Below are 12,558 nucleotides of genomic sequence, written 5' to 3' on the forward strand. Positions count from 1 at the left end.
CAATATTTTGCAATGTTTATCCGCGGCTTTCTTTAGTTCTTTGAAAAAAAAATGATGGTACCTCACATGACCAGTGTTTTATAGCATTCCGTTCTGCTTGCTCCGGCGTCGTTTTCCTTCCTCGTTGCCACTCAATATCTCTATCATTTCGTCGCCCTAAGTAGCGGAGGAACAAGCAGTCTACAAGACTTGCACAGAAAGCGGGATTCGGCTTCAGCAGCACACCACTCTGTTCTGGCAACAAAGTGTTAAAGATAGCGCCGCATGTGTCCAATTTTTTTTTTCATTATTTACAATAGTGCCGCTCTCGATCGAGAGCATAACCGGTGGGCTTATTGAGGGTACTTTGTGCAGTAAAGGTGACAAGAAGAAAAAAAAATACATATATATATAGAAGCACAACTTCGCGGTTATCTTAGGTTTATTTACCCAACAGTTTCGGTCGGTCCACCGACCGAAAGTGTTGGGTAAATAAACCTAAGTAACCACGAAGTTGTGCATCTGATTTTTCTAAATACGCTTGGCCCATTGAAAAATCCAGTTCCTACTATATATATATATATATATATATATATATATATATATATATGCACAGGAATGTACAATTGCAACGTACATATTTACGCGTGTGAGTTGCAATACTTTATACAGTAACATACATGAGGGGAAAACTGTTCACAGAATAGTACATATACACTTAATTTGAACATAAAACAAGAAAGCGTACCATAAAAATTAACACGAAAAAAAAGAGAAAAGAAAGGCAATCAAGTGATTAAAAATATCTGTATATATCCTTCACGATGAGAAAGTCAGCTTGTTCAATTGCGTAAACATGCTGGTTGTCAATTTAAAGTTAGTGCCTCTATTTTCGTGCGGAACTCAGAGTGTTAGCGCTTGTTATATCGCGATCTAATTGGTTCCATTTTCGTATTGCAGATGGGAAAAGTTAGTGTTTAAATGCGTCGACCTTGTGAGAATATTCTACTAATGTATGCAGATGCTAATGTCGGCTTTCACGTGACTGTGAATAAGCGACATATTTAGACTGGTCAATTTTATGAGTGTTATGGAGAATTTGAAAAGAAATATTAATCGGGCCTGTATCGCTCTAGTATCGGATGTCTGATGGCTAGAGGCAACCAACAAGTTAGTAGGGGAATTTCTCTCGACAAATGTGGCGCGCGACAACTATAAACTATTATCAATAACTATTGAATTGCAAGTGGTCAAGTATTGAACATAAACTGCTTTAGTCTCGTTTAGCTAATGAAATAACGAGGCAAATGGCGATGGTAGCACTACCATGAAAACCTTCCAGTGCACTCTACTAGCACCATCAGGGTTGCTGTTATAAAAAGGTCGTTTGGCTTTGCAATATTTCTTCGAATCTTTTAACATTAAACAGGTGGAGCTGCAGATGGGACCTATAAAACCATGGAGAGAAAACAAAATTCAGTAATCCAGAGTTTTGAAATGGCACCCACTACAACGGGCATGTAATTATTTGTCACAGTTAAATCCTCTCTTCCCGATGTTAACAGGGTTACCGTAGCACCAGTTTTGGTATGTTGCACGTTTGTCACGTTAATTTGCGTGAATGTGTTGCATTATGCATGTAAAAGAAACAATGTCCTTGCATGAATATTGATGCAAATGGGACACCTGTTGACTTAGCGTCAAGTCTTTGTCTGTTGATATTATTAAAGGGGCCATGACAAGGTCATCCAACAATTCCCAGTTGATATTTGTAACTGGGAGTAGATAGCCCAATCTGGTTATACACCCAAAAAACTGGGCTTTCAGCACATATTTTAACAAGAAATTTGACATTGGGATCGCTGCCTCTCAACTGTTCCCACCGACACCAGCCGCCATTTTGACAAGGCTGTGTGACGTCAAGAACTGAGGGTATACCTCTGTGCGGTCTACATTGAAAGAGTTCTAGACCACACCGGATGTCTTTCTCCGCACGCTCTAGCATCCAACAGCGTAGCAACGTCGTCGCTGCTGGATTATGCCTGCAATTCGATCACTTCCAAACACGGAGGTTTATTTTGTTTTTTCCAGCTCGACCACCGACAGCGCAGTGCCTTGTATCCACGGGCTTCTCATCGGAGTACTAGTGCTGAGCATCATTGGCCTCATCATTGTTGCATATTTCATGGCAACCAAAACAACCACAGATGAAAAAAACGATGGTACGTGTAAAATTTCCATGGAAATACCTGTAAGGGCACATGGCGAATGTTTTCGTCACGTAGCGCATTACATCAATTTTCATGGCGCTTTTCTAGATAGGCCTGCAAGAGCAGCGCTGAAATGGTAGCACATTGAGTAACTCGTACTCAGCAACTGCCTAACAGCCTCTCGCGCTTAGTGTAACATAATAATAGAGGGATGAGCGAGTTCAATATTCATATAAAACTAGGCATGGCTTGCAATACGGGGATCAGAACGACACACTCGGCGCTGACTTTCAACAGTGTTTGTTTGTGATGCAAGGATTTTCATATATGGTGTCTTTTTTTTTTCAAGCGACGCTTATATTGGCTCGCAAGTTTCGGTGGCGTTGTAGTCACGCAAAAACTCACATGTGGCATCCAGCGGCGTTGGATATGTGGGTATGAGCCAGGGACAAGAAAAAAAAGAAGGAAGAAAAGAAAGAAAGAAAGAGCAGGTGCGGGGAAAGCTGCGCCGGCGCCGGATCACGTGACAGGAAAGGCTAGCGCTACAAAGTAGCGCTCGTCTTTCCTTTCCTCTCGCCCCTCTCACTGTTACCTTCTATTTTCGAGTTCTTGCGCGACAAAGGTCGTGTTAAGCCTTTTTATAGTTTTTTGTCAGGCGAGAGAAGGGTAATTTGGGCAAGTTCGCACGACCTAAGTTTCGCAATAAATGCAAACAAGAGAGCGCGAGGCTTTTGTTTAGCGACACAGTCACTATACGAAGACTGAGGCGTGCGATTCCCCAGAACGAGTGCTCCAAAAGTTTGAAGCATCCTTTTATAGACAGTGTGCGACGACTAATTGATACCGGGCAGCCTTCGCTTTAGCGCATGAATTACAGCCGGAAAACCTAACTAGATATTGATAAACCGCTGGGGACTATGGTTTGATTGACACGAAGTGAGTGCATTTTATTAAAGAATAGGCGGCTATATCTACACGTGCCCATCTAAAGCGAACCACTTCTGTGACCGGAAAGAGTTCTGTCCTTACAAGGAGATAAATTGTATTGAACGCTACGCTCCTTGCGTTTTATCGAATTCGAGATCTTTCACTAATGGTCGCTGCACCGAATTTTCCCTAATGGTTCCGCTGACTACTTACGCAGCCTATTAGGTCACATGATTTGATGTTTGAAAAACTCCGAGTTCTCCTAAGCACTTCTTGTGAGTTGTGAATGGGAAAACATTAATGTCCCTTGAACACCACTGAGCGGTCCTTCAAGTTGTGTATACTCCTTACGGGAAAGCGGGCGCGTAAAGATGCTGAGCGCGTTTTGATTTGGCCTTAGCGAGAATTAACACACGCGAGAGCTTGCGCGGACAAGGAACGCTCGGATAACACTGGCTTCTGAGAGCAACAACGAGGGTGATTTGGCGTCGTGGCAATGCCCTCTCACCTCATGCAGCACCTGGCACGCTTCTGCCGCAGCAGGTGTTGCCTTTCGATCGCCCCCTCTAGTTGGTCGAGGCGCGCTCGTGCCGTGGCGTCGTAGCCAATGGAAACTCCGTCAAAGTGCGCTCGTGACGTGGCGCCGCAGCCAATGGTAATTTATTATAAAAATGAGAAAGCGGAAGCCAATAGAAAAACGTATTCTTTGATGGCAATGGCCTCAAGACCGGCGAGCGGAGGGAGGGGAAATATCGCCACACTCGTATATTCACAGCAGGGGAGTCCGAAGCGGCTTCGCAGATGTAAGAGACAAATTTGGGATACGAGGTGCGCCGTCCACATCTAGCGCCTTTCATTGCTGGCGTTGCCAAGGTTGTGCTTTCATCGTATTGCTAATGCCCATTTCTGTCATAATTTCCGCTGCCATGCTGCAAGGAAAATTATGGAGGGTGGCTCTTTGACCGCACTCGAAAATGAACGGCGTAATGGTATAGTTGTAATACTGTCACGTAGGGTGGTGAGAAGAAAAAATATGGTTAATCTCGACATTTAGAAGAGGTGGTAAAAACCTATTCGGAATGCAAGTTCAAGCACCTTTCGCATCTGTCTCCGGACACCTTTTACAGTCACGTAAGGATACTGGTGTGAATTCCCCTATTCAATATATTCTTGAAAAATACAAATAATAAAAAAACTGCATCAAGCACCTTGCGGTGACATAATTTCAACTGGTAACACATTGTCGCTCTAAAGATACCAACAGTAATAGCAGCCAAAGCCAACGGACCATAGACCCGAATTCACAACATTAACATTCAAAACAGTCAATTTATACCGTGCCAACTATGCACTAGCAGCGCTCCCTTGTGATGCAAGTAAATAAGGTGCTACACTTCATGCATTTCCCTCGCTCTGTCTATTAAGACATCTGGATGCATAGTCACTTTTCTTGATTGTTCTCCCGCGTTATCGCATTTTAATAATTTCGGATCCAGTCAATCCAGCCACCTCCATCGCATGCTTCAGATGACGTACCAAGAACTTGACCAGCTCTTCATGAGATATGGTGATCTGATTGCTTATGGTCCCTCGCAGATCTCCAAGCCCCGCAGTTAATGCCAGGTGCAACATCGACGTGAAGCACAGCATTCGGGTCTTGGCTTTCGAAGCCCTTTTCTTCCTTGCTAGCTTGTCACGAACCTGCCGTTTCACCTTTTGTATGAACGAGCGATCACCATCCTCGTGCATACTGGTGCCAGACCTCAAAAGCGAGCGGCACAACTATTTCAGTTTGCCAGGGTTTATGTCCCTCCCGCATTAGTTTTCCAGGCTCGACCTGAGTCATCGGGCATTCGAGATCCTGGAAAGTCAACGAGGATCACATCCGACAGAGGTTTGCCCATCCACTTGGCGAGAACCGAACCGCTGTAATCGGCAGATGTCGACTACCACTTCTTGTAAGATACGAGGCGATCCGTCGGCAAGATGTACTTGTCCTTTCGCTCAAACGTGAGTGTCGTATGGTATCAGCTGGCGTCAGACAACAACCGTGTTGTTGCTTGAGTCCCTGATAACACAAACAGTCTTTCCATTCAGTCAGCCTTCAGAGAGTTTCATGGCCTTCTTTCCAGCGGTGAGTCGCAGTTGCGGTACTCGTCCATCACACGCCAGAAATGCGTGCGCCAGCTCCCCTCCCTCCTCCTGCCCCTTTGTCCACACAGGTTATTAATTCTTTAAACTCGCCCGCATTTCAAGATGATATCCGTGCAATCATTCTAGAAGTTTTCGCAGAAACCATAGACGGTATAATTGGTGAACATATCCACCGATCTCTCAACGCCACCCTTGTGCCTGTCCCGCAGCAGATTAAGCAGAAAAAAAAAGGAGAAGCGTGCTAATGGTCCAAATGCATACGAGAGTTCAGGCATCTCGACGATACAATAAGCCCGCGTAAACGTCCCGCCGACCCCGTGCCTGAAACCCAACATGGCCGTCAGATACACAATACAAAAAAAAAAAAACAGATCAGCAGCCCTTTCTCTGTCGGAAAAAGGGGGGTAAGCGAAACACGTCGTGTGTGTACCTGACCTACTTCTTTTCCTTCCCTTTCGTACTACTTGTCTTTTTCTTCCCTTCTACTTTTCCTGCCCTCTCGTGCAACTTTTCCTTCCATTGCGTTGTATGATTCTCTGCCCGTCGCTGTTGTCGCTTGCTTTTGATGTCTCGAGTTTGCTCGGCACTCGCCCGGCACTCGCCCGCTATTGCCGCTTGCGATTCTTCGAAATAAATTGCTTCAAAACAAAATCCGTCCGTCACGTGAGACAATGAATGGTTCATACCCCCGTAAACGCGGCCTCCCCATTACGATGACAGAAGAGAAGTGAAATTCCACGCTGGAATGATGAGCGGCAACGCAGCCAGCTGCGGAAGAAAACGACAACCCTCGAGCCAGGGCTGATGATAGTTTTCCGCGTACACAAGTGTACCCTGACACAAGTGAGTCAATGCAAGCTTCGCTTGAAAAAAAAAACAAAAAAACATAGAGGATGCTTAAGCTTCGCCTTGTAAGAGTGGAATGCGATAGGGGCAATGCAGGGCTGAGGAATGGCTCATACCCCCGTAAGCAAGGAAAAATGGGTTTGTGTTTGAGTTTCCGCGTAACAGAACTATGTTTTCTCGTATATTCAAATTGTTTTCTCGTATAATAAAATTACAATCCGACGCTATCATGTATATAGGTTGTGTGTAACTTGGACTTTACGAATTTTCTTGCGTGTTTTACATTGTGAAATTAAATTAGGTCAGTAACGCCTATGCGCCACGCGGAGGGCCTGCGTGGTTGTGGTTCGGGATGATTCTTTCCAACGGACTACGCCAACACCTACTGCGCGGACGCCGACACCAGATTTTATGCGACACGGGACCCTTAACGCTCTCGCGTTAATACGCACATATAGTCACCTCGCACAATTACTTCCTGAAAATATAATTGCAAAAACCTGCGTCGTGAAAAAAGAAAGAATAAAAAAACAGATTAATCCAACATATGGGCACCACTGAGAAAGTAACTGGATATTATAGCTCTGCAAGAAATGAGAGGCATATTCCCCATACCTGGCTATGACGTCTTTACTGAACCTAACATAATGTATCGCCACAGTTCTGCTGCCATATTCTAAACTCCGGGGGCCACGGCAACTTACCTTCGCAAATACATCCCATAATTGCCTTAGAGTGTTCCCACGTTAACAAAGACACATCTGAGTATGTTGTCATGCCTTCCGGTGTAGGGTGGCACACCTTAGACGTAATTAACTGGTACTGGATTATCTCTAACGTCGATTGTACTCCTCTCCAAATGCATGCTCTCAAGCATACGGGTGAGCCTTGCCATTCTTTTTTACTACTGACAATAGCATTTCCAATGTAGCATGGGGATACACAACCACTAGCCCAATAGGTTGAAAGCTTGAGCAACTCAAAATGATCACTACATCCTTCGAGTGTAAAACTTCGAATGTCATATTGACAGTAACGGGTAACGGCTTTTCACAAATTATTAGGCTGCATTAGTCAAAGCGAAGCTTGGTCACTTCCTTTTTCGGGCATTCATTTTTCGGACGTTGATTTTTGCACGCAGTATCAATTTGCCTTCACACATTATCCATGCTCTACGGAAGGTCTTCGATAAAACTTGGTTCCAGCCTTGCATAGACAATGACGCGCTGCTGGACTGATCGCATCTTTTGTCTCCTAGGGTCGGCCGCACATTCAATCGCATTTAGGGAGGGAGCGGAAGCACTGCCATTCCGTCCGTCAATACTCTCCATAGCTAAGCAAGAAGCGTGAGGGCGCGTATTGTCACGCTGCAAGATTTATTTCTTGCTTGTCACTTGTCGTGCAAATAAAGGGTGGAGCTTCGTCATTGTTTTTATGTATCGAGAAGCATCTATTTTTTGGTATCGTAAGCTTAAAAACCGTAACATCAGCCGTAATAAATAACCGTAACGGCCGCCTCAATTTAGGAATAGAGAAGGACTCGCGGTGAGTGCCACACACACTATACGAACAATTTCCATTAAATCAAATTTTGAGCAAATACATTTCGTAACAACAGGCGACACCATGATGATTTTTATCGCTAATTTGCGAGAGGGTATGAAGAGTACCGTATTTGCACGGTAAACATTGAACTACTAGCACTCCCAACTGAGCATTGTGAAGAATTAACGGATGGTCGATTGTTCACTGCGAATTGTGTTAACGATGGCATCTTTCCATTGTGGTGAGCTGAAGTGCTAATAAAATAAAAATGAAGTTTATTTTCATTTTTCTTGATAACCACTCATTTATTTCACTCTCTCTGCCATATTAGAAGGCAGGAGTTAAATGTATATGAGCTTCTACATTTGGGTTGGGTTTCGTACTTTTCATGTAAACTAAAAAAACATGAACAAAAAAAATGTTGTATAAAGCAAAACATGTGAAATTATCCAGCTTGCATTACCTTGCCTGCCTCAAACCTAGTTGCACAAAGTCTAATTGTTAGTTACGCTAGATTTGGGATGTTTATGAAAACAGCAAAAACTTTCTGACGCCTTGGTGAATAAGCATATCATGGAAATGTAGGAGTTTTAAAATAAGCTAAGCATTTAGGCCAAATAAAGAATGTGCTCTAGAGCACTGCACGGGCTCGGGCTTACCCGAAAGCCCGGGCCCGACCCAGCCCGTGGGCCGGGCCGGGCCGGGTAGGGCAGTTTTTTCACGGGCTCGGGCCGGGCTCGGGTACGGCATGTGCTTTTTGACTCGGGCCCGTGCCGGGCTTGGGTATTTTGACACGGGCCCGGGCCGGGCTCGGACTTTCTGGTGGTTTGCATGTAACGTGCAGCGAGTTATCCTCGTGCGTCTCGACTCTGAAAAATCTTTTGCCCTGGCGCAGCTGGAAGCTAGCAGTGCTACTCCTGTGTACATCCCTTTTCTACTGCCGTCGTAGTTTGCGCTGTTTAAACAGAATGTAAAAGTCCAGAAAGATAGAAGTCACCTCAAACCAAAAGACGCCATTGTATTACTTACCTAAATCAATGTAATTGTTTTCAGCGCGGTGCAAGCGCGTTCTCGACTTGCTAATTGCACGCATGTTCTCAACCGGCCGCCTGGCAGCAGCGCATTACGCTGCACCATGGAGGAACGAGAAGCTTTCTTTCTGCATTTACTCCATCTATGCGCTGCCCTCACAACCGGTCGTGGATGCGCTTCGGCTATTGACCCTTCTCGCGGAACAATTTGTTCTTGAGAAACGAGATGGCGCTTTCGGCAGTGCGCCATACGTTGCCTCAGCGAAAGCGCACGAATATGAAAGCATTACCGCTTCTGCCTTGTTTCTGTGCGATCAGCTGTCGGAAATGCAGGTGGGTTTTCGATGACGCCCTGTGCTCAAATAATGCTGCAAAATGGGGAGCGGTGGATTGAATACGTGAGCAGTAGTTGGCTGCAAAAATAGTGACTGGTATATTAAGGAATGGAATGAGTATGTGTGACCATGTTCACGGACCATTGCTACGTACGGACAGCCTCTGTATCCGCCCCTTCTTGATGTACAACTTCATTGTGGATAAAAAAAGAAATCACTTATCCGCCAGCGTCGTATCGCTGACCTCCGGAGAAAAGACTTCAACCCCGGAACGTCGGTAAGAGTGAGTACCGCTCGTTAAACATTGACAAAGGGAGTAGCGCCGCTTCCTGGCATAATACGTTTCGCGCATGTTATCTACACACATCGACCCCCAACTCGCACGCAAAGCTACGCACACTCTATCGCCAGCATATTAAGAATATGTGAATAGGCGCACACTTGAATCCGTGCGCCAAAGCATGGGTGACAGCGACTACACCGACAGCACACGAAGGGTCGAAGTTGAATGTTTCGTGACGGTCCACAGGAGTAAGCGAGTTACTAGCGATAATGCATCTTTGCTACAATTTAAGCTATTACAAAGTACAGAACAGCTACGTTCCAAGCCTTGTGTGCAGCAAGAATAAATCTAGTGCAACTGAGCACACCTGCGAGCGATTAGGCATAAAATAATCACGTATAGTGACTGCACCGACGAACTTCACTGAGTGATAAACGTGTCAAACAACTGCATCAATGTATTTGCCAAATAAAGAACGAAGAGCAAAACACACTGATCCTGATTCAATTTATAAGCGTATAACATGGAATGCATTTTTAGCCTCGTTTTTAGTACAAGTATCATATACGCTGCTCGCGCCGTTTGGACAAAGCTTAATGAGCTTCGAAAGCACTTTTACATGTCTTCTGAAGCTGTCGCCAAAGCTTCGTGTCAACCACCCAGTAGGCGTCTGCGATATCTTTCGAAACAGAGGTTTCCTGAGGTATACCGGGCGTCATGTACACCCACTATAAACACGGAGGCAAAGGGCAAAGAAGGCGGCTGAGGCAAGCAATGGACGCGTCACCACGTGATCAAACATGGCAGCGCCCACGGGATCGCCGCAGAATACGGTTGAGTGAGACGAGCCGCTGAGGCGGCGCATGCTTTGCAGTGAGGCGCCCGACGTGGAAAAATACTGTGGCGGCGCAGTGATATATGAGTGGATTGGGCCGTATCAAGGTCGCGACGTTGGAAACTGCTGGCGATACTGCTCGGCAGGGTCATTCGTACTACTTCGCGCGCTGGTATTTGTGTTCAGACCGCTCAAATGGTGTTCATAATTGCATATGACATGTATTTATGCCTTAAGAATAAATTCCTTTCATTGTATTCCTTATTTTATTTTTTTTAATGCCGCTCGGGGATCTTTTTCGGTCATCGGGCCGGGTTCGGGCCGGGTTCGGGCCGGGTTCGGGCCGGTTTCGAGCCGGGCTCGGGCCGGGCTCGGGCCTAAGGTAGAGGAGTGCTGGGCCGGGCCGGGCGGGTGATGTAGAGGCCTGGGTCTCGCCATAAAACTTTTGGCCGGGCTCGGGCGGGCAGTCCAACGTAAAAACGGGCCCGGGCCGGGCCCGGGCAGAAAAAATCGGCCCGTGCAGTGCTCTAATGTGCTCAAAGTTGCGGCAAACAGCGGTGAGCACATTTTGGTTTTGACTCAATGTTACCACGACCACCTCTGTGATCCCTGCATAGTTGCTTTCGCGCATCATAAAATTTACCACTTGCAAAAGTAGTCTGTAGAACCACGTGTGCAGGGGCGCTCACTTTGCAGCTACTAGGCCTTCAGCGTGTTCAGGAAGTTGCAACGGCAGGCAACCTGACTTAGCACGAAACCATACTAACAAACTTTTTGCCAAGTGTGTTTCCGCTGAAATTAGAACTGCGGCATGGCGTGTTGTGGCAATGCGCACGCTAGGTAGTATTCTTTTCAAATTTCAGCACCTCGTCAGCGCGTTGAGAACGTGAGCAGTGTATTACACTATACACCAGAACAGGGCCCTATATTCCCAATATTTCTGTTAAGTAAAAATGCATCACGATTTTTCGCTGTTCAGATTCCCGTCACTCATGATTGCGATCTGCGCTGGATACTACACAATCGCCATGGCTATGTTATTCGCTTACAGCACTTGCATAAGGAAAGGTTTCTCAACAGAGACTCAGTTGTGCTGGAAGTAACATTATTACGCAGGTATATGCGGGCTTCCTCAAAGAAATTGTGTAATAAGCCGTTAACGTGGAACGTTATACAGCTCAGGCATTTCCGTCTGGTTTTTACGGTCGGTAGCAGAAAATGAGCCGAAGTGGTCCTATACCGTCGGAGCAACTTTGTGCGACTGACATTCCTGTTTTTTGTTTCACGTTAGCTGCATCATATTGAACGTTTCTCGTGCGCTTTCTTTCTCTTTTGTAGAGGACAGAAGGCACACGCTTGTTTCTTGTATCATTTAATTACGGAGTGTAACTCCCCTGAACAACTCGCGGGCTATGGCACGCAGGGAGGTAGGAGGAGTGCTCCGAACAAACCTCGGCCTCCTGAGTTTTAAAACGTGGGCCTGGTTCTACATGCATAAGCCGTTGTCGGCGAGCGACCGCGAACCGAACTTGGGATCCTTTGCTTAGCAGCACATTCCATAGGCCCCGAGCCATCATGACTGGTGGTTGAAAATTATCCGTCATCTAAGTGCCACCGGAATAATCAATCGAGAAATTTGTGCCGGTTTCTGCGTAAGTAAAAATTCTCACATTTTGCCAGGGCTGGTGTTTCACTCTTTCATGTTTGCAGATAACGATGAACGCGCGATGTGAAACAAATTATTTTGAAGTTTTATAACGTACGGTGTTTGCGTTGCTAATGTGTGAAATGGCAGTAGAAAATCAAGGGAAATGTTGTTGGAAGAAAAACCAACGAAATGCTTGTCATAGGGACGAGGATAAATGTCTGAGATAAGTATACACAATAAATATGAGTAGACCGAGCCAAAAATAGATGAAAACACTTCCTGGAGAAACTTAATCTAATTGTTAAATTCCCACGGAACCACTAAATTCTGACTGCTTCTTTTTTTTTTTCACTCACAGGAGAAACCATACAGAGGCTTCCAGCGCGAGCCATTCTACGCTTGGCAACAAAACCGCATCACCTGGTGCATCGAAGGAATGAAATGAAAACCTGAACCATCGTGTTTTTCAATCTCCATGTCCCATTTTCTTCTCGCTACCACTTTATTCTTGGCGCTTACTTGCATTGCCTCATGCTAATTATTCTTTGGACATATTTTATCGTATGTTTCTGTGTTGTATCCAAACTGAATTATGAACGCATAAAATTTGGCACCCCTATAATTAAACTAGCATTATAGGCCTTGAAAGAATCCGGGAGTGGCATTCCCACGCGATCACTTTCGCGGATACTTTCAATTGAACGAGATTTAGCATGACTAGCGCCTGACGCGTTCGGAGTCTACGGGCGACAGTGATCCTGGCAC

The 12,558-nt window shown here is 45.5% G+C and overlaps 1 protein-coding gene across 1 annotated transcript in view; it reads left to right on the forward strand.

The window, feature by feature from the left end:
• Positions 1 to 12,282, forward strand: part of LOC125947544 (uncharacterized) — a 31,724-nt gene extending 19,442 nt beyond the window's left edge. The window contains exons 5-6 of the mRNA XM_049672473.1: positions 2,071 to 2,201; positions 12,152 to 12,282. Coding sequence (XP_049528430.1) covers positions 2,071 to 2,201; positions 12,152 to 12,246 — 226 coding nt within the window. The 3' untranslated portion in view covers positions 12,247 to 12,282. The remainder of the gene's footprint in view (positions 1 to 2,070; positions 2,202 to 12,151) is intronic.
• The last annotated feature ends 276 nt before the right edge of the window (positions 12,283 to 12,558 follow it).

The sequence above is a fragment of the Dermacentor silvarum genome, chromosome 8 (genome assembly GCF_013339745.2).
Source record: "Dermacentor silvarum isolate Dsil-2018 chromosome 8, BIME_Dsil_1.4, whole genome shotgun sequence".
Classification (NCBI taxonomy): domain Eukaryota; kingdom Metazoa; phylum Arthropoda; class Arachnida; order Ixodida; family Ixodidae; genus Dermacentor; species Dermacentor silvarum.